The sequence below is a fragment of the Mauremys reevesii genome, linkage group 6 (assembly GCF_016161935.1).
Source record: "Mauremys reevesii isolate NIE-2019 linkage group 6, ASM1616193v1, whole genome shotgun sequence".
Classification (NCBI taxonomy): domain Eukaryota; kingdom Metazoa; phylum Chordata; order Testudines; family Geoemydidae; genus Mauremys; species Mauremys reevesii.
Window position 1 is genome coordinate 122,819,299 of NC_052628.1, and position 22,613 is coordinate 122,841,911.

A 22,613-nucleotide genomic window follows, 5' to 3' on the forward strand; every position below is an offset into this window, starting at 1 on the left:
TAGAGAACTTCCCAAATAATTGTCCAAGCCTGGGGACAGAGAACCTTTGCCACAGGAATAGAGGGAGGCAGTTGTGGTTAAAACCCTGGACTGAGATCCAGGTTGCCATCTTTGCCACTGCCCTGCTGTGTGACCTTGATTCTGGGCATGTCTGTGCTGCATCTGGGAGTGAGCCCAGGTCCTAAAAATAGCAGTGTAGACATTGTGGCTCGGGCTAGGCACATGCTCTGAAGCCTGGGGCCAGGGATGGGCTTGAGAGCCCAAGCTCCAGCCCAAGCCGCAACATCAAAGCACCATCTATAGAGTTATTTTTTAGAGCACCAACGTGAGCCCCGCGAGTGAGAGTCTGCAGGCCCCAGCTGAGGCTTGCTCCCGGATGTAGTGTAGACATGCCCTGAATGTCTCTGTACCTCAGTTCCACACCTATAAAATGGCGACTGTGGTGTTTCCTAACCTCACAGAGGATAAATTAAATGCGCTTAGTTATACTTTGGCTTATATAAGCACTTAGACAGGCAAATCAGTTTAGACAGGACTGCAGAAGGGACTCTGGGAGGGATAATCAAAAAGCCCAAAATTATGTCTGGCAAAAAGCCATTGTTGAGTGGATGTTCATTGTCCAAGCAACACACCTGGGCATAATGCAGTACCAATCACTGAACTGCAGATTCAGTAGAGATCTATGTAAGCCTTTCCCATTTTATAGGCTCTTTGGGATGACGGATGAGATCTGCCACGTGCAGTATAAGACACTCTGTGCTGAGCCTGCCCTGCGGGGTAGCTGTTATTAATTCTGTATTTGAATAGTGCCCACAGTATGCAGAGAGTTTGCAGTGCTTTAGGCAGGGCTGGCTCAAAAACGGGGGTGGAGGGGCCATTTCACCCAAACTTCCATGGATTTTATTTTCTGTTTCCTTCAAACTGTTCTCTAGTGTTGATACTGCTGCTGATTCAGTGAAGAGGAGCGATGCCAATCATAGAATCATAGAATCTCAGGGTTGGAAGGGACCTCAGGAGGTCATCTAGTCCAGCCCCCTGCTCAAAGCAGGACCAAACCCAACTAAATCATCCCAGCCAGGGCTTTGTCAAGCCTGACCTTAAAAACCTCTAAGGAAGGAGATTCCACTACCTCCCTAGGTAACCCATTCCAGTGCTTCACCACCCTACTAGTGAAAAAGGTTTTCCTAATATCCACACTAAACCTCCCCCTCTGCAACTTGAGACCATTACTCCTTGTTCTGTCATCTTCTACCACTGAGAACAGTCTAGATCCATCCTCTTTGGAACCCCCTTTCAGGTAGTTGAAAGCAGCTATCAAATCCCCCCTCATTCTTCTCTTCTGCAGGCTAAACAATCCCAGTTCCCTCAGCCTCTCCTCATAAGTCATGTGTTCCAGCCCCCTAATCATTTTTGTTGCCCTCCGCTGGACTCTCTCCAATTTATCCACATCCTTCTTGTAGTGTGGGGCCCAAAACTGGACACAGTACTCCAGATGAGGCCTCACCAGTGCTGAATAGAGGGGAATGATCACTTCCCTCGATCTGCTGGAAATGCCCCTACTTATACAACCCAAAATGCCATTAGCCTTCTTGGCAACAAGGGCACACTGTTGACTCATATTCAGCTTTTCGTCCACTGTAACCCCTAGGTCCTTTTCTGCAGAACTGCTGCCCAGCCATTCGGTCCCTAGTCTGTAGCAGTGCATGGGATTCTTCCGTCCTAAGTGCAGGACTCTGCACTTGTCCTTGTTGAACCTCATCATATTTCTTTTGGCCCAATCCTCTAATTTGTCTAGGTCCCTCTGTATCCTATCCCTACCTTCCAGCGTATCAACCACTCCTCCCAATTTAGTGTCATCTGCAAACTTGCTAAGGGTGCAGTCCACACCATCCTCCAGATCGTTAATGAAGATATTGAACAAAACCGGCCCCAGCACCGACCCTTGGGGCACCCCACTTGATACCGGCTGCCAACTAGACATGGAACCATTGATCACTACCCGTTGAGCCCGACCATCTAGCCAGTTTTCTATCCACCTTACCGTCCATTCATCCAGCCCATACTTCTTTAACTTGCTGGCAAGAATACTGTGGAAGACTGTATCAAAAGCTTTGCTAAAGTGCAGAAATAGCACATCCACTGCTTTCCCCTCATCCACAGAGCCAGTTATCTCATCATAGAAGGCAATTAGGTTAGTCAGGCATGACTTGCCCTTGGTGAATCCATGCTGACTGTTCCTGATCACTTTCCCCTCCTTTAAGTGGTTCAGAATTGATTCCTTGAGGACCTGTTCCATGATTTTTCCAGGGACTGAGGTGAGACTGACTGGCCTGTAGTTCCCTGGATCTTCCTTCTTCCCTTTTTTAAAGATGGGCACTACATTAGCCTTTTTCCAGTCATCCAGGACCTTCCCCGATCGCCATGATTTTTCAAAGATAATGGCCAATGGCTCTGCAATCTCATCGGCCAACTCCTTTAGCACCCTCGGATGCAGCGCATCCGGCCCCATGGACTTGTGCTCGTCCAGCTTTTCTAAATAGTCCCGAACTACTTCTTTCCCCACAGAGAGCTGGTCACCTCCTCCCCATACCGTGCTGCAGAGTGCAGCTGTCTGGGAGCTGACCTTGTCTGTGAAGACAGAGGCAAAAAAAGCATTGAGTACACTAGCTTTCTCCACATCCTCTGTCACTAGGTTCCCTCCCTCATTCAGCAAGGGGCCCACACTTTCCTTGACTTTCTTCTTGTTGCTAACATATCTGAAGAAACTCTTCTTGTTACTCCTAACATCTCCGGCTAGCTGCAACTCCAAGCATGATTTGGCCTTCCTAATTTCACACCTGCATGCCTGAGCAATACTTTTATACTCCTCCCTGCTTATTTGTCCAATCTTCCACTTCTTGTAAGCTGTTTTTTTGTGTTTAAGACGAGCAAGGATTTCACTGTTAAGCCAAGCCGGTCTCCTGCCATATTTACTTTTCTTCCTCCACATCGGGATGGTTTGTTCCTGCAACCTCAATAAGGATTCTTTAAAATACAGCCAGCTTCCCTCGACTCCTTTCCCCGTCATGTTATTCTCCCAGGGGACCTTGCCCATCAGTTCCCTGAGGGAGTCGAAGTCTGCTTTTCTGAAGTCCAGGGTCTCTGTTCTACTGCTCTCCTTTCTTCCTTGTGTCAGGATCCTGAACTCGACCATCTCATGGTCACTGCCTCCCAGGTTCCCATCCACTATTGCTTCCTCTACTATTTCTTCCCTGTTTGTGAGCAACAGGTCAAGAAGAGCTTTTCCCCTAGTTGGTTCCTCCAGCACTTGCACCAGGAAATTGTCCCCTACACTTTCCAGAAACTTCCTGGATTGCCTGTGCACTGCTGTATTGCTCTCCCAGCAGATATCGGGGTGATTAAAGTCACCCATGAGAACCAGGGCCTGTGATCTAGCAACTTCTGTTAGTTGCTGGAAGAAAGCCTCGTCCACCTCATCCCCCTGGTCCGGTGGTCTGTAGCAGACTCCCACCACGACATCACCCTTGTTGTTCATACTTCTAAATTTAATCCAGAGAGACTCAGGTTTTTCTGCAGTTTCATACTGGAGCTCTGATCAGTCATACTGCTCTCTTACATACAACGCAACTCCCCCACCTTTTCTGCCCTGCCTGTCCTTCCTGAACAGTTTATATCCATCCATGACAGTACTCCAATCATGTGAGTTATCCCACCAAGTCGCTGTTATTCCAATTACATCATAATTCCTTGACTGTGCCAGGACTTCTAGTTCTCCCTGCTTGTTCCCCAGGCTTCTTGCATTTGTGTATAGGCACTTAAGATAACTCGCTGATTGTCCCGCTTTCTCGGTCTGAGACAGGAGTCCTCCCCTCTTGCAGTTTCCTGCTTGTGCTTCCTCCCGGAATCCCACTTCCCCACTTACCTCAGGGCTTTGGTCTCCTTCCCCCGGTGAACCTAGTTTAAAGCCCTCCTCACTAAGTTAGCCAGCCTGCTTGCAAAGATGCTCTTCCCTCTCTTCGTGAGGTGGAGCCCGTCTCTGCCTAGCACTCCTTCTTCTTGGAAGACCATCCCATGGTCAAAGAATCCAAACCCTTCTCTCCGACACCATCTGCATAGCCATTCGTTGATTTCCACGATTCGACGGTCTCTACCCTGGCCTTTTCCTGCCACAGGGAGGATAGACGAGAATACCACTTGCACCTCAAACTCCTTTATCCTTCTTCCCAGAGCCATGTAGTCTGCAGTGATGCGCTCAAGGTCATTCTTGGCAGTATCATTGGTGCCCACATGGAGAAGCAGGAAGGGGTAGCGATCCGAGGACTTGATGAGTCTCGGCAGTCTCTCCGTCACATCGTGAATCCTAGCCCCTGGCAAGCAGCACGCCTCTCGGTTTTCCCGGTCAGGGCGGCAGATAGATGACTCAGTCCCCCTGAGGAGAGAGTCCCCGACCACTACCACCCTCCTCCTCCTCCTCTTGGGAGTGGTGGTCGTGGAACCCCCATCCCTAGGACGGTGCATCTCATGCCTTCCAGTCAGTGGAGTCTCCTTCTGCTCTGTTCCCTCAGGTGTATCATCCACTCCACTCTCTGCACTAGTACCTGTGGCGAGAACATGAAAACGGTTGCTCACCTGTATCTGTGTTTCTGGTCCATGGATGTTTCTGGTACTCTTTCCCCTTCTGGAAGTCACATGCCGCCACTTATCCTCGCTCAGGGACTGCAGGCAGCCAGGGCGGGGGAGGGGGAATCTAGTGCCCTTGCCCTCAGTTAATCCCCTGAGATCAATGCTGGAGGGATACCCCTGCCACTTAAATGTGGGACCAACCCTCCTTCGCTTGACAGAATGAGACACAATCTCTGTGAGCGGGTTTTCCCCACGAGACAGTAAACCACACAAGTTAAAATGGGGCCTTCCCACGTAGGGAAGAACTTTGCTCTGTGTAGATCTTTCCAGTTCTAATATTCAGCATGGAGAGGCAGTTTGTGTGTGTGTGTGTGTGTTACGTAATGGGTTTTAACTCTGCAGTGCTGGGGCATCCCAGAAAATGTCTCCAGGTTTGGCAGTGAGCTATAGCTGTGCTGTGATTCACATGTTGCACGAGGCCATGAGGGAGCTGTGTAGGGCGACCAGACAGCAAATGTGAAAAATCGGGATGGGGGTTGGGGGTAATAGGAGCCTATATAAGAAAAAGACCCAAAAATCAGGACTGTTCCTATAAAATCGGGACATCTGGTCATCCTAGAGCTGTGAGGGCTACAAAAAGCAATTGTGTTTGTCTCTCTTAATGACATGGGTGGCATTTTGTCATTGCTCTGGCCCAAACAGAACACTGAATAATACATACATTCCAATTACTTGAACACAGCGAGCACAGTTGCCTATGAAAAGAAGGTTTTCTTTAATATAAATACAAGCGTCTTTTGAACCTCTGGCTTGGTGTCCTTTTTAGTGTGTTGGGATGAAGCCACATGAGATCACCCTTCCCTTAAACAATAGGGCAAAGTTCCTGTTAGGAAATAATAACAGAAATTCCAAATGCGTGATTTGTCTACCACTTCCTGGTTGAAATAGTGTTTATGACAAATATTGTTTCCCATTGCAAAGTAAATATGACTCAGATGCCATATTTACTTACCAGAAGCAACCATTGAAGTATCATGTGGCAGGGCGAGGCGACATATACGTGAACGTTGTGTCCCTTGAAAAAATACTGACATATTTTATTGCATATTGTGCAGAAATTATTTTTTTAAATCTCACAATTCAGCCTGTGAATTGTCCATTCTCATCCTTCATGGGAAAAATGTCAAAAGCACATGACCAGCTCCTGCATCTCTTACTCAGGGCTTGTCTTCACAGAAAAGTTAGCTTGAGTGTTGCCCCTAACTCAAGTCCTACCCACACATACCCTTCACTGAAGCATGGGATTCTTCACTATCACAGTGTTATCCTCACCCCAGTCCTGTGAGGAAGGGAAGCATTACCCACCCTTGATGGATGAAGAGCTGAGACATGGGGGAGATTAAGAAGCTCACCCCAGGTTGCACAGAGGGAGTCTGTGGCTGAGCTGGGAATTGACTCGGGTCTCCTGAGTCCCTGTCCACTAAACCCTGCTCGGAATCTGAATGTTCCTGAGGGTTTGCATTTCCCTGTTGGTTTCTTTTTGTGATCCCAAGTTTCTATTTCACTTTCCTGTTACAGAAAGGAATCACCTCCAATTCCTCCTTACATGATCTGTCAGGAGCCATGGAAACCTTGGTGGAGAGTCTTGGGAAGCTCGTTCAAGAGGTAAGCTGCTCCTTCCTGCATCGGGAGGGAGAACTTCTCTTTGCCATCACTGTTTCTAGCCTGAAATTGACTTCCCCAAAGCACAAAGCTGCTCAGTAACCTGCACCTGCCTTACAGCATTTTTCCCTGTAATAAAGAAAGGCCCTACTTTGTAGCACCTTTGTGCCCAGAACTCTGAGGGAAGTCAGTGGGAGTCCTTTGAGCCATGCAGCTACAGATTTGGTCTTCTGAGGGACCTGAAGGAAGGACTCTGAAATATCTGTGATATGCACTGTGCCCTACATTTGCTTTTCAGAGCCAGCTTTTCCAAGGCAGGAACAATCATTTCACTGGCAAAATAAACAGAATGCTTGCTGTGCCCTGGATGGGGCCCGTGGGCGCAAGCCGGTGTAATGAGTTTTGCTCACGGATGTGAGCAGTGGTTGGTTTCAGCAGCTGGTCTCAGGGAGTGACAAGGAGTTATGAGAGGGGGAAGGTAGGTTGATGTTGTAATTTACTAGCTCTGGACTTTTGGACAGTTATGTATTTGTTGCTTGTCTCATCTATGTTTGTGAAGCATCTAGCATAGTGGGAACCTGATCCTGCTTGGGGCCCTCCAGGCACCATCAGAATATAAATACAAATAATAATGTGACCAATTTGCATGTGTAAATGACAATCATATGGATGAGAAAAAACATTTTTGTAGGTGAAATGGTGAAAAATCACACCTAAGTGCTTAGTGCTGGACCAGCCCCCAGCTATATTTTTAGAGCTAGCTCCTTGGAGCAGGGACTGCCTTTGTTTTGTGTTTGTACAGCACAGCACAGTGGGGCCCTGCTCCAGAACTGGGGCTGCTGGCCCTCTGAGAATATAAATAGCAATAAGAAGTGAGATTTAGCTCAGATTGTGCTGACTGTGACGGGCTGTTATTCTAACGTGTTTTCTCTCTTGGAGAAGTTGCCATTTAAGCTAAACAATACCATCCCCCTCCTCTCCATTATTCTTCATCGGGGAAAGAGAGCCCTACAGCCATGAACTGGAGTAACCTCTTGGAGCCTGAGAAAGCCGAGGTCACCTCAGGTTACTGAGCACTCTGTTTCCATAGAGGGGAGGGCGTTAGAAGCTGGCACATGCCCACCAACTCTTCCTTGGACATGTTCCCTGCTGAATCCTAGGACCTGCAGCAGTTCCCATTTCTGATGAGATGAACAAAAAGATTCTGTTTGGAATCAAGGCAAAGCTGTAGCCCTTAGCAGAAGAGGTTCTCCTAAGAGCCTGGCTTCGGGGGCTGGTTACAGCTGTTTCCTGTTACAGCAATCAGGCCTCGCTTTATTTTTTTTTGCCTGGGGGTAAAAATAATTGAAACCATGTGATGTTCTCTTTGCTGATGTGGCTGAAAACTCCCTGAGTAACGTGCCTTTTGCTTGACAGCTCTCCTGGGTAGGCATACCTTTCTTTCCCCCTATTCCAGTGCAAACAAAGGCAGCCTTTTCTCTGCAGCGCCTGGCCTGTCGCATTAGCCTCCCAGACTGCTTGACTGAAAGTTACATTTCAGTCTTTGGGGTGCTGACTGCTGTGTGACAACTGGGGAAGGAGGATTCATTCCCTTGTTGATCTAGCAGCAGGTGTTGGGGAAAGGAGAAAACGATTATTTGCACCACATCCCCTAGTCTTTCTGGCAAAGGGTTTTAATTAGGAAAGGGACTGAACTAGATCCCTGGCTCTGAACATCCCAATCCCGGTCTTTGGACAAGTTTCCAATTCAGCCTACATGCTGAATCTTTCCTAGCCTGAACCTGTTGGTGAGAGAGAGGCTGTCAGGCTGCAGTGGACAACAAGCCCAGTATTCTGAAAAATATGCCTGGGCCAGATCCTCAGCAGTTATAAATGGACATAACTCCTCACATGGCCACTGTTTTAAATTTCTAAAGTGCTTTGCACAGTCCTAAAGACTGAACAAAGCTGCTCGCACAAATGATTTTTGTTTTTTAGTGGCAGGGTCTGTTAGATTGAATTATTATTTATTTGTATTATGATAGCATCTAAGGGTATGTCTACACTGCAATTAAACACTTGCAGCTGTCCCGTGTCAGCTGACCCGAGCTTGTGGGGCTCACACTGTGGGGCTATAAAATTATGGTGTAGCTGTTTGGAGCCGAGGCTCTGGATCTCTCCCAACTTGTTGTGTCCCAAAACCCAGACTCCAGCCTGAACCTGGACATCTACACCACAATTTTATAGCCCCCAAGCCCATGTCAGTGGACGTGTGCCAGCCACAGATGTGTTGCAGTGTTAAACATACCCTATAGGCCCCATCTGAGATCGGGTATTTTATATACATGTAGTAAGAGACAGTTCTTGTCACAAAAAGCTTGCAGTCTAAACAGACATATAAGGTAGGAGGGGAAACTGAGGCACAGAGGTGAAGTGACTTGCCCAAGGTCACCCAGAAGATCAGTGACAGGGCTGGGAACTGAAGCCTCAGTCCGGTGCCCTAGCCCCTATGTTGGGTTTCTTCCCAGTCATGTTCCCCCTATGAAGCCTGTTTGCTGCATTATAAAACCACTTACATCAGGCTGAGACTTGCCATTTGAGTTTTCAGTCCAGTTCTTAAACACATGTTCATTCCCCCTCTCTCCCATTTTCCACTTTAGCTGATTGTGGTTCATTTTGCACAGATGCAATGGTTCATTTTGCACACATTACCTTCAGTGGAGTGACTGCTTGTTTCTCTCAGTGCGAATGAAAGAATTGAGAATGAGCTGCAGAAAGCCACATCTCCCTGCTTGTGTTGCTTTCAGTAAAAGCTTTTCAACGAGATCCTGCTCTGTGATGTGGGATATGCATTGCGGCTTTCGTGAGATTAGAACCATCCCTTACTGCTATCGTAATGTAGCCTTCAATGTTGAATGCAGTGGAGCGGTCAGCTAGCCATATGCATCTGAAATCTTAATGATAGGTGATGCATGGCAGCCAGCTTGTTACCTGTTGTGCCTTCAGGCATCTCCAGTGCTTAACAGAAGCCTATTGATTACTCTGCTTGGGCAGCAGCATATTGAGATGCAGGGTTTGTGACACCAGGGTTTGTTTTCTGTACGTCCCCAGGCCAGCGGGGGGAGTCGTTTCGCTCTCGAGCGTTCTGTACTTTGCCCACTGCGGTTTTGTCCGAAATAAGAGACAGGAGACATGTAGGAAGGAAATACAAACTACCAGGAGCTATAAGAGTAGAGTAAATGAGACTCAAACTGCCGGCATTACTACTCGACCGAATCTAGTCTGTCTCTCTTATCCCTCTAATCTCTCTCTTTACCGATCAGTGAGTCATCCCAGACTGCTAGCTCCATATACCCCTGTGTATGTGTATGGCCAAGATAGTCAGAAGTGACTAGTGGTCTTTGGGTGTCCAGCTCGAGCCAAAGCAGTCTGATTTCAGACAATGGGTTAGGGTGACCAGATGTCCCGATTTTACAGAGAGAGTCCCAATTTTGGGGTCTTTTTCTTATATAGGCTCCTATTACCCCCCACCCCCGTCCCGATTTTTCACATCTGCTCTCTGGTCACCCTACAATGGGTGCCCAGAACTTTCAGAAAATCAGGCCCTTCTCTAAGGTCAGGTCTACACTGGGCTTTACCGCTATAGCTACACCATTATGCTACGTTGGCAAAGAGCTCCTAGTGTGGACATAACTCATGCAGGCAAAGCTGTGTTTTTGTCAGTATAGCTTATTCCAGCCACCCAGAGCAAAACAAGCTATAATGGAAAAAGCACAGTTTTGCAAGTATAGCTGCATCTACACTAGAGGCTTCTATCAGTCACAGATCTCACCTCATTACAGCCTTGACTCAACATACGGTAGTGGAGCTGGTAAATTTTGTAGTTTAGGCCTGGCCTAACTCTTAGCCGAAGGTTGGAAGTTGAACAGGTATAACTGTCAGTTAGGGGAGTGATTTTGTTTTTTAACCAATATAGTTATACCGGTAAAAGCCCTATTGCGAATACAGTTATACTGGTATATAGTTATTCTCCTCTGCATATGAGAACAGCTATACAGGTATAAAGCACCTTTATATGGATATACCTGTGTCCACATTAGGGGTGTGTGGGGGGGGAGGATCATACTGCTTTAGCTTAGTGGAATGGGTGAATTTTCCAGTGTAGATGAGGCCTTTGAGTTGGGCACTGAAAATCACAAGTCTCTTTTGAGAATCTTGGCCATATATGTCCAATTCTTATTTTTAAGAGTCAACCAGGGCAAAAAAATTAAAGTTAGCAATTTTGAAACCTAAAATTACTGATGTATACCTAAGGTTACTTCCATTCAGGGCCGGCGCAACCCATTGGTCAACCTAGGCGGTCACCTAGGGTGCTAACGTTTGGGGGGCGGCAACCACAGCGGCTGGATCTTTGGCCGCCCCAGTCGTCGTCGGTATTTCGGGGGCGGGACCTTCAGCCGTCTCTGTCGGGGGTGGTATTTCGGGGGCGGGACCTTCTGCCACCTAAGGCACCAAAAAAGCTGGCGGTGCTCCTGTTTCCATTGTATTACGTGGTGTCTGCTTCCCCCAAGCTGTGTTGAGCACAATGACACCAGATGTGGTGGAGTGGGATGCAGACCAAGACAACAAACGGGCAGTGGAGAAATTTAAAATATGCCTGAGGCATTAACATTAGGCAAATATGTAATAAACCCCAAGGCTTTGCTTGTCTCATCTGTCTCCCATCATATCGATGTGAGGTGTATATTTTTCTAAAAATAAACAGACTTCTTGTGTGTGACATGGGAGTGGCTCTTGATCAGCATCAGCCGAATTTTTGCCATGTCATTAGAACATGTCTAAAACATCCACAATTCTGGGAATAAACTCAATGGGCCAAGCTCATCCCCAGCATAACTCCACCAACTTCAGTGGTGTAACCTCTGGGGTGAATTTGGTTTGCTCTGGTCCAGGGCTTTGTCATTTTTGACTTTGTCAAAATCAAGTGGCACAGTACATCAAAACTAGCAGGCCAGCTACACTCTGATTGACTTTGTGTGACTGTCCATGGAAATAAAGTGATGGACCATGGCCCAGGAAGTATCTGTAATGTTAAAATCTCCCTTAGCATTCTTGTGTGAATCTCATAAAGGGATGGCTGTTGTGTGTTATATTACAAATATATGGGATAAGAAAGACACCAGTGTCATGTCTAGCTAAAACAAGCCTGGTATTCTGGGTGCTGACTTTGGGCAGGATGCATCCATTCCACTTATGCTAATTGACGGGAGCAAAAGCCAAGAGAAGTTGTGGAAGAGTGGGTCACAGAATTGCAACAGCTCGGCGGCATATTTCCTTTCCCTCCTGCTCTTGGAAACCCCTGTGCAGCCATTCCCATGTGCCTCTGTGTTATACTTAGGCTTGGCAGAATTGGATTTTTATTTCTTTATTACTTTGATGGATAATATCAATGTTTTTAAAGCATTTTTTTAGATTTTTATCAATTTAAATGTTCACAACTGTGGGAAATTGGGGGGCAAGGGCCAGACAATTCTCCAACAACAATAGACGTTGTGATTCAAAAATCTAAAGGTTAAACTGTTAACACAGAACCTGATGAGGTTCAATAAGGACAAGTGCAGAGTCCTGCACTTAGGACGGAAGAATCCCATGCACTGCTACAGACTAGGGACCGAGTGGCTAGACAGCAGTTCTGCAGAAAAGGACCTGGGGCTTACAGTGGATGAGAAGCTGGATATGAGTCAACAGTGTGCCCTTGTTGCCAAGAAGGCTAACGGCATTTTAGGCTGTATAAGTAGGGGTATTGCCAGCAGATGGAGGGACATGATCATTCCCCTCTATTCGGCACTGGTGAGGCCTCATTTGGAGTACTGTGTCCAGTTTTGGGCCCCACGCTACAAGAAGGATGTGGAAAAATTGGAAAGAGTCCAGCAGAGGGCAACAAAAATGATTAGGGGGCTGGAGCACATGACCTCCGAGGAGAGGCTGAGGGAACTGGGCTTGTTCATTCTGCAGAAGAGAAGAATGAGGGGGGATTTGATAGCTGCTTTCAACTACCTGAAAGGGGGTTCCAAAGAGGATGGATCTAGACTGTTCTCAGTGGTAGAAGATGACAGAACAAGGAGTAATGGTCTCAAGTTGCAGTGGGGGAGGTTTAGGTTGGATATTAGGAAAAACTTTTTCACTAGGAGGGTGGTGAAGCACTGGAATGGGTTACCTAGGGAGGTGGTGGAATCTCCTTCCTTAGAGGTTTTTAAGGACAGGCTTGACAAAGCACGGGCTGGGATGATTTAGTTGGGTTTGGTCCTGCTTTGAGCAGGGGGTTGGACTAGATACCTCCTGAGGTCCCTTCCAACCCTGATACTCTGTGATTCTATGATTCACAGATTGTCAACATCACATGTCAAAATATACATGATATCCTTTAATAAACAAACCATACCTGTTTACTCTTCATTCACTAGTCCATTTGTAACAAGTCCAGTTCAAGAGTCTAAATCACTGGATTTTGAGTCTAAGAAGTTTTTAAGCAGCATTTTTTCTACTTTGTCTGTCTGTAAATTTTGATGATTAACAATGGAAATATTTTTGTCGGTTTGCGTGGATACAGAAAAATCGATATTTACCGATACAAATCTGATTCTTCCAAGCCTAGAAATGCCCCACTCAGGGCCCAGAGGATCCCTTGGAGCTCAGGAAGGAACTGTGGGTCCAGTGGAGAGGGAGAGGCTGATTAGCTGTCATGAGAGCCCAGCTCCCCAGGCTGTCCTGGGATTCCTGGGGTGAACCTTCTTTCCTTGCAGGTGCCTAGGCTCTTCAGGATCTCGAGGTTTCACCACTTCTGGCCTTTGTGTTTGTATCAAAGCTTTGTGAAGCAGTGGGTGTGCAGTATAGATTAAGAGAAGGGGCAGGGAAGAAGGGAACAAGATGATCAGATAGAACCATGGCCTTAAAAGGCCAGTCACTATACAGAAAGGCCTTGATTACTTTGTTCAGCGCTTCTGCCCCATTTGGGTACTTGTCTGACTTGGACTCTGGAGCTTATTGGTTCAGATTTCAAATTGACCTGACCATGTAGGTACCAGGGTAGCATACTGGCTAGCAATGCACAGCATGAGAGCAGCTGCAGGTTTATAGGTCTGGGGGTGGGGGTAGGGGGCATTTTGGTAGCAATACTGTAGTGCCTTTTAACTGTTACAGAGACAAGGCGGGTGAGGCAATATCTTTTATTGGACCAATGTCTGTTGGTGAAAGAGATGAGCCTTCGAGCTACACAGAGCTCTTCATCAGTCTCCTCTGTGTAACTCAAAAGCTCGTCTCTTGGACCAGCAGACGCTGGTCCAGTAAAAGATATTATCTCACCCACCTTAGTGTCTCTCGTATTCTGGGAACAACACGTCTCGCTACTGTGTAATTTAGTTTCTTACTGAGAGGTTTCAGAAAGCCCTTCTACACACTGCTAGTGAAGCAGTGCAGCTCTCCAATACTAACGTGTGTCGTTGTTGTTACGATAGGTGGCAAATATAGCGACACCTCTGGTTAAGGTGACCTGATATTTTCCAAAGGTGTCCATCGTGCCCAGCTCCAGTTGAAGTCAATGGGGACTGCAGCTCTGAAAATAATGGTCCGAAGCATTACAGGCTGGATTGTGAGCTGGTATAAATAGACATCAGTGGAGACGTGTCATTTTACACACTCTGGGTATCTGGCCTTCCCTCTTAAAGCACAGTATGTTACTGTAGTGTTGTAGGCCGGTCCTGTGGTGTTTTTATTCGCATCACTTTGTAAGTGAGTGGACACGGATGCTAATGTCAGAGTGACGGAGATTGTTTCTGGTGGAGGCTAGCCTCTTCCTAGCCAATCTGTAGTGTTAATGCCCCTGCACCTTGTGTTAAGGAAGATGCCAAAGGAGGTGCCTTGTAATGTGTGGCTGGTTTTAATGGTTGCGGAGGCAGTGAAGATCCCTGTTGTGACCCTGAAGTTTAGCTAAAGCTGGACTTGCCTCATAACCATCTAAGGATTTTCTGGGAATGCCATTGATAAAGGGAGGGTGGGAGGAAAGTGATAGCTGACCTCATGGGCCAGATTCTCTACCAGTGTAAATCGGCACAAGCCCATTGACTTCAGTGAAGCTATGCCAGTTTACACCAGTAGAGAATTGGGTCCCGTATCTCAGCCTCTGAATGTTGCAAAGCTGCATCTGATTAGTTTGACTCACTGTTTATTATTTCCCTGCCTCTCCTTCTGGCTCACTCCCCTCCACCCCCATTCTGTTGCCTGAGTGAGGGGACCCTGCTGGAATGGGAATGGGGGCAGCCATGAGAAGGAGTGGAATTCACGGGAGGGCAGGGGCTAAGGATTTTCTCTGTGATGTCATTGAAAAATGCAGAATAAAGGAGCTGGCACAACAGAAGCCAGCGGCCCCCGCCCCCGCATACATGGGACATTTCCTGAGTGCAGGGTTCCCCCCACTGATCATGCCCTTTTGCTTTTCCAAGGTCTGGTTCACGTAGCTGGTTTATTAAATTAGATCAGGTGTTTGTGGAGACAAATGCTTTGATATCAAAATACCTGTTTCATGCAAGTGAAATAAGCAAGCACTTTGTCCCCGTGCATTGCAGCTGGTGAGCATGAAGAGCTGGAGTGACATGAGGCAGGAGGTGATGTTTCTGACCAATGTGAACTCCACAAGCTCCTCTACTCAGATCTACCAAGCGGTGTCACGGATTGTGTGTGGCCATCCGGAGGGGGGAGGGTTGAAAATCAAATCTCTCAACTGGTATGAGGACAACAACTACAAAGCCCTGTTTGGAGGCAACAGCACCGAGGAGGATGCAGCTAATTTCTATGATAATTCTACAAGTAAGTGAGACCCGGTCCTGGGCAACGTGCCTATTCATGTTACGAGTGTGTGAATCGTTAGCGGCCTCCACTTCCTCTTGACTGTCCCACAGGGTGACAGGATAGCCAGATAATGACTCAAGGCGTGTGTGTATTTACATGCTCATATACTCCGTGATAGGCTAGCAGAGACCGTTCCATATGATGTGAGATGTTCTTATAATGGCAGTGTAAGGACCTGACCCAGAGCCCACTGAAGGCTCCCACTGACTAATCTAGGCTTTGGGTTGGGCCTTGGGCGTGCTACCATGGATTGGATTTGCAAAGTGCTCTGCCCTGGGGGTGCACATGAGGTGCTGAGCTCTGCTGCAGATCTGGCTACTGACCCTTTGAAAATTGGGCCTTTGATGTGCTCTTTGGATTGAACTGTGCTTTGTAATCAGTGAGAAGTGCTTGCTTTGCATGGGGGCCTGGCTTTCCCGGCGGATGCTGCGCAGACGCCGCTTTGTGACTTTCAGAGCTCCAGATCCAGTGAGAGGCATTGGGTTTCTGGTCAAGCTGTGCATGTCAGGGTGGTTTCTTTTTAACTCCAACCCGCTTGGCTCAGATATTTCTGTTTTTAAAATGCACATGTGTGTGACACGCTTGCCCATGAGTAAGTGCCTTTGAGCTGTTCGATACCGTGTCTCTAGCTTAGCTCATGCATGTTCTCTCCCTGTTTAGCACCCTACTGCAATGAGCTGCTGAAGAGTCTTGAGTCCAGTCCACTTTCCCGAATTATTTGGAGGGCTCTGAAGCCTTTGCTCATTGGGAAGATCCTGTACACTCCTGACACCCCGATCACGAGGCTGGTCATGACTGAGGTAGGCTATGGAACGGAGATGGTTTAATTTGGCCCTACTGCTGGTGTAACCGGCTCAGGGAACACCCCTCAAGTATAAAGGTGATTGTCCTGGAGTGCACAGCCTATCTATGTTCTCTGCTGAAGCCTCACAGAGAAAAGGGGGCTGGAAGACAGGAGGGGTGGCTGGCGGATACCCAGGCTGCGTCTCCTTCCCACTTCCTTTGGGGAGACACTCACTTCTGGGAGCACTGGGAAGCAGCAGTCCTAGTGCTTTCCTGAATAACTCTGACATGAAAAGTGGTGGGGGGGGGAGGCTTTTTGTACGCTGCTCCCTGTGCACACTCATGAAAGAGACAGACATAATTCAGCCCTTTAAAGTGGCCTACAAAGGCATTGAGATCCTGGACACACAAATGTACTGGCTTGTGATATTTTTATTTTCAAACACGTGTGATTTTTCTCCTTGCTGTAGCTACCACGTTACCAGTAAAACTTGGGCAGCGCAGTGCCTAGATTTGCACTCTGCCCACCTGGCCTGTTGCTGCTCTGACCTGCAATGCTGAAATTTTGGAATAATCCTTCCCCTTTGCTGGCAGGTGAACAGGACTTTCCAGGAGCTGAGCGTGTTCCGGGACCTAGGAGGGATGTGGGAGGAGATAAGCCCGAAGATTTGGACGTTCATGGAAAGCAGCCAGGAAATGGATCTGATCCGGGTCAGTATGCCATCACTGTGGGTATGTCTGCACTGCAATGAAACCCCTGTGGCTGGCCCATGTCAGCTGACTCAGGCTAAGGGACTGTTCAGTTGTGGTGTAGACATTCTGACTCGTGCTGGAGCTTGGGCTCTAGGACCCTGTGAGGTAGGAGTGTCCCAGAGCACCCGAGTCTACACTGCAAGTAAACAGCCCTTTAGCCTGACCCCGAGCCAGCTGGCATGGGCCAGCCAGGGGACGTTAATTGCAGTGTAGACATACCTTAAATTTCTCAGATAACTTTGTCCTTACCTAAAGTGTTTATTTTGGGGATGTGACTGGCACTTCAGTCCTGAGCTGTATGCACAGCACTACGTGGTCATTCCTTGAGACAAGTTCTCTTGCATGGTAGTTCCTGCCAGTGCAATGCTACAGCAGGATTCGAGAAGGTAGGTTTTAGCATTGTCTGAAACTGTGTGTACATGAAATGGGAACTGAATAATGAACTAGACACAGCTGGGTCAGTTCCTCCTTTGGTGTAAATCAGCAGAGTTCCACTGACTTCACTGGAGTTGCACAAGTTTACGTCAGTTGAGGATCTGGCCCATCTGAGTTGAGAACAGGGGATTTTTAAGTACAGTATGTGACATATGAGCCAGTAGCGTAGCTAGGGGGGAAGCAGGGGGAACAGCTGCTCCCCCACTGAGCACATTCCCCAAAAGTGGTGCCTTTTTAATTTTTACACTCACGCGGGGACAACGTTGTGGGGTGAGACCTTGGAAGCACCTCTTTGCTCACAGCTGTCAGCTCGCGGTGCAGTGGGCATGCCTGTTCCTTTAAACCGGGCGGGAGGGGGTGTTCCCATGGTGCTTAGTGGCAGGCGGCTTGGATTTTAAATCCTAGCGGCCGGCGGCGAGAGCACGGCGAGGTCAGTGCAGGGCCGGAGCTGCGCGGGGAGCAGGACAGGGCAGGGTTCGGTTCGGGAGCCGCGGGTAGAGGCAGGATCATGAGTGTGGTGGCTGGGAAGGGGGTGAAGCCGCTGGGCGCGGCAGAGCCCAGGAAGGCGGCTGGGGCCGGGGCACGGGCACTCACCGGCGCACGGGCACTCACCGGCAGCAGCGCTGGAAGTGGTGCAATGTGGCCCCAGCCCACTCCACTCCACCAGCTCCCAGCCGCAGCACTCCGCTTCCTGACGCCGGTGAGTGCGGGGAGGTTGGGGAAAGGACACCCCCCCGCACTCACCTGTGGCGGGAAGCGGAGCAACGCGGCCCCAGCCTGCTCCGCTTCCCTTGCCCGGTCCCCAGCCGTGTCGCTGGGGCGGGAGTATTGGAGAAAGGTCCCCCCTCCCCGCCACTCACCAGCAGCGGTGGGAAGCGGAGCGGCACGGCCCCAGCCCGCTCCACTCTCCCAGCCGCGTCGCTCCGCTTCCCGCTGCCGGTGAGTGTGGAGAGGTTGGGGAAAGGACGCTCCCCTGCACTCACCAGCAGCGGTGGGAAGCAGAGCGACATGGCCCCAGCCCGCTCCACTCTCCCAGCCGCGTCGCTCCGCTTCCCGCTGCCGGTGAGGGTGGAGAGGTTGGGGAAAGGACGCTCCCCTGCACTCACCAGCAGCGGTGGGAAGCGGAGCGACACGGCCCCAGCCCGCTCTACTCTCCCAGCTGCGTCGCTCCGCTTCCCGCTGCCGGTGAGCATGGAGAAGTTGGGGAAAGGACGCTCCCCTGCACTCACCGGCGGTGGGAAGCGGAGCGACACGGCCCCAGCCCGCTCCACTCTCCCAGCTGCGTCGCTCTGCTTCCCGCTGCCGGTGAGCATGGAGAGGTTGGGGAAAGGACGCTCCCCTGCACTCACCGGCGGTGGGAAGCGGAGCGACACGGCCCCAGCCCATTCTGCTTCCCTTGCCCCTGCCCCTACCCCAGCCGTGTTGCTTTGGGGGCGGGGGAGAGGGCTGGGGAAAGGTCCCCCCTCCCCTGCACTCACCAGCGGCGGGAAGCGGAGTGCTGCGGCTGGGAACTGGCGGAGTAGAGCTGGCTGGGGCTGGGCTACTCCGCTTCTGCCACTGCCAGTGAGTGCAGGGGGGGATCCCTTCCCCCAAGCTCCCTCCCCTGAGCGACATGGCTGGGGCTGGGGCGAGGGAAGCAGACAGGGCCGGCTCTGACTTTTTTGCCACCCCAAGCCAAAAAATAAATAAATAAAACCCCAGGGTGCAGGGCTGCCGGACCCGGAGGCAAAGCCAAAATAAATAAATAGGGCAGCTGTGCCGCCCTAGGAATGGGCGGAAGCCACCCCTTAGAATCTGCTGCCCCAAGCACGAGCTTGCTTGGCTGGTGCCTGGAGCCGGCTCTGGAAGCAGAGCAGGCTGCTCCCCATCTCCCACTAATCCCCTGGGCCACTCTGGGGCCCCCAAAAGTGCCCCCCACAGCTCCTGCCTCCCAGACCCTCTGGGTCTTTGGCAGCGGGACTTTCAGTGCCGTCGAAGAAACCTGGAGCAAGTGAAGGGCCCGCTGCCGAAGACCCAGAGCGCTGCCGGGTGAGTAAAAGCGCCGCAGCGGGTGGCGCCTTTTTTTTTTTTTTAATTGCTCCCCCGTTCCCTCCACCTGGCTACACCACTGATATGCGCGGCCTGTAATCATGTCACACAGTGCCGTGAACTGAAGCAGAGCATGATTAACCACTGCTTTCCATCTGCTCTGCCTGGGATCTGCTCACTCTTCTTCACTGCCGACTATTACATGTGTATAACCTGGAGAGAGGGTTCCCGACACATTTAACTTGCTATGCTGTGTTCTGCTTTGTAACAGCAAATGCCTGTAAGTACCAGGGCAACTGCTGTCTTGGTGTTAGCATGAGGTATACCTTGTAGAAAGCAGTCACAAACCAAGGACTCATCCTGGGAGGTGTCAAGCACCCTCAATCCCATCGAGTGCCGTAGGTATTGGGGGCTGAAGTGAAGCATCCGGCAGGATTGGGCTCTTTTTGAATTGCATGGTGTGCTTACATTTGTGGAAGAGCAAATGTTGCCCTAGTAGCCGATCACTTGATAACATGCAGTGCGTGCTGACTTACCCGAAGGAGCAATGATCTCCCACCTTTGTTATAAATCCTTGGCTTCAGCGGAGTAACTCCTGGTTTACACCCGTGTAAGCAAGAAGAGAATCAGGCCTAATGTATAAAATAAATATCAGGGGCCTGGTTTGCTGCTGCATTACTGCACTTACATGCTAGCATAACTCCATTGATCGGGTGGACTCCGAGTCAGACCATTGGCACCTTCCCCACAGGAGATACACCGAGGGAAAACTGGAGTGGCGCAGTGGTGAATCGGGCCCTCTAGAACAAGTCCAAGCCAGCTGTTACTACTGTCTCCCCAGTAAAGCTAGACAAATATCCCCCACTGAACAGAAGTGTAAAGTATTCTCTGGCCCACCCCACTGCATTCTCCCCAGGGCCTGAAAATGCTGGAGATGATTGGGCAGGACTCCGATCACTCTAATGGCAGTGCTGGCTTGATGGGAGTTACTCTTGATTACGCTGGTCTGAGTAAGATCAGGATCAGGCCTGGAGACTGTAAAGGGAGCTGCACAGCCCTGCCAAAGGCCGGCCTTTGGATACTGGTTTGCAATCAGATGTCCCTTGAAAAGTGAGTGGTGTGTTTTGAAGCAAGATCCATGAACCAAGGGAGCTGGCATTTTATATTTGTTGTTTATCGTCTCCATTCTAGCAGAGGCTTCCTGAGGTTCCTAAGAGTTCCAGTCCCCTACTTTGTTTTAACAAATACCATTATAGCTCAATGTTCAAGGCATCGCTCTCTTTCCCCATCATGCATCCCAATGCGCGTGCGTGGGGGTCTTTTGTTGTGAGTATCGGGCAAAGTCATGCCATCAGCGTTCTGTTAAATGTAGAGTTGGAACAAAGATCAGTTACATGCTTATCAAGCCAAAACACAAGACCTTCCAGCTGGGTCCGCTGTCATGGTAGATCAGTTCTTTGGCCTAATGACCTTGACGGCCGTTTGTTTAAACCCGATGACATGGCTTCTGTGAGACAGGCAGACGACAGTGGTACCGAGTGGTTAGATTCCGAATTTCAGCCCTGCATGTATGGTTCTGTCAAGCTCCTTGCAGCTGAAGGGGCGCTGAAAGGGGAAATGTTTTTCTACCTCTTGTTTGACATTTGGGACTGGATCCTACTTCTGGTGGGGGTGTATGACAACACCCCCATTGACTTGAAAGGAGCAGGAGCAATTGCTCAGAGAACAGTGCGTGAACATGAACAACATGAATACAAATAGTGTGCGACCGCTGGCTGCTGTAAGGAGTGTTTGGATGAGCAGACCCTAAGGAGACAAAATATAGACACAGAAGGGACAGGAGAAAGTGCTGGAGCACAATCCCCCCTTTCCATTTCTGTTTTTCTTTCCTGTGTTGTTCTTCACCAGCCTGACGTATTCTGCCCTTTTTTCCTGCTTTGCCATGTTATTTTTTTAATCTCATTCCCATTTGCACTGTGTGTCTGAAACAGCTATTCAGGTTTAAATTCTTTACCTTTCTTTAGTCTGAAGTATGCTCAAAAGTCAATTTCCTATTTGTATAGTTTGTAACCATTCCTTAGATTTGTTGTTCTTCTGCTTAGCCATATCCTTTGTAGTTAACACTTCCCTCTTTTCTACAGATCCTGATATGGTACGTAATGTTACATGTGGTAGAGTGGTATAGGAGACAGTCTTACTTCCAGCATAAACAGTCAAAGGACGTTCATTTCCATTTTACAGACGGGGAACTAAGACACAAGATTACATGACTTGCCCAAGGTCACCCCAGGGTCCGTGGCACAGCTGGGAACTGAACCCACATCTCCTGGCTCCCGCAGTGCCTTTAGTCCAAGATTAGCCTTCCTCTAACAGCCCTCCTCCATAGATTCTTTCATCAAGTGTTTTAGTATTTGTCCTGCATATTTGGAATGTCCCTTCTCTTTAATGTTATTACCCACTCTGTCTGTGAGAGAGATGGTTCAGCCAGCAGTTCCTCCTTGTGTAACCTCTTTGCTTCCAGAGCAACAGTGTGCAGTAACTTACAATAAATACGTTGGAGGAGGCAGGGTCAGCCTTGCTGCATTGATATTTACGCTTAGCACCTCGGGAACTGAATTCCCGGTTACACTCGATCATCCCTTCGGCTCTGCTCAAAGCAAAGAATTGTTTGGAAGGTGTCAGCAGCATGTAGCAACCACCAATTAGCTGAAAAATCTCCTTCTTCCTTCCCTGCTTTCCAAGGATGGCTTTTTGGTTGGTTGTGGGGCAGGAGGTGTTTTGCAACTCTTCCCACTTTCCCAGAGACTGGAACAAGGCTGCCACCTGCTGGAGAGTTGTTGTTCTCAAATGTGCCTGTGAGTGTATTTACTGTGTCTCAACTCTCAGCCTGCAAGGCAGGACATAGGGTTTTGGGCACCCTGGCAATACCTCAGATAGGTATATCACCATATATTATCTATCTCATAGAGCTGGAAGGGACCCTGAAAGGTCATCGAGTCCTAGCCCCCTGCCTTCATGAGCAGGACCAAGTATTGATTTTGCCCCACATCCCTAAGTGGCCCCCTCAAGGATTGAACTCACAACCCTGGGTTTAACAGGCCAATGCTCAAACCACTGAGCTATCCCTTGTATTCCAGTTGAGCCTAGGCTAAGATCATGATGCCACTGTGCTAAGACCCGTGCACACTCATTGTGAGAGATAGTCATGGCCCTGCATGGTTTAAATGGACAGGACAAAGTGTGGGAGGGGAAACTGAGGCACAGAGCAATGAAGTGACTTGCCCAAAGTCGCACAATAGGCCAATGGCAGAACAGGGATTAGAAACCCAGCCTGCTGAGTCTCAGTCCTGTGGCCTGCCCACCAGATCATGCTGCCTCTACCAGATAGGCCACCTACATCATGGTCTAGCTATCTGTTCTGGGATTTGTGTTCTCTAAGAGTAGCT

General features: G+C 49.1%; 1 protein-coding gene across 5 annotated transcripts in view; it reads left to right on the top strand.

Annotated features, from left to right (window-relative positions):
- Positions 1–22,613, top strand: part of ABCA1 (ATP binding cassette subfamily A member 1) — a 140,436-nt gene that overhangs the window by 68,806 nt on the left and 49,017 nt on the right. For all 5 annotated transcript variants that reach the window (XM_039544424.1, XM_039544425.1, XM_039544426.1 and 2 more), the window contains 4 exons: positions 6,202–6,288; positions 14,886–15,126; positions 15,829–15,968; positions 16,546–16,662. In XM_039544424.1, coding sequence (XP_039400358.1) covers positions 6,202–6,288; positions 14,886–15,126; positions 15,829–15,968; positions 16,546–16,662 — 585 coding nt within the window. The remainder of the gene's footprint in view (positions 1–6,201; positions 6,289–14,885; positions 15,127–15,828; positions 15,969–16,545; positions 16,663–22,613) is intronic.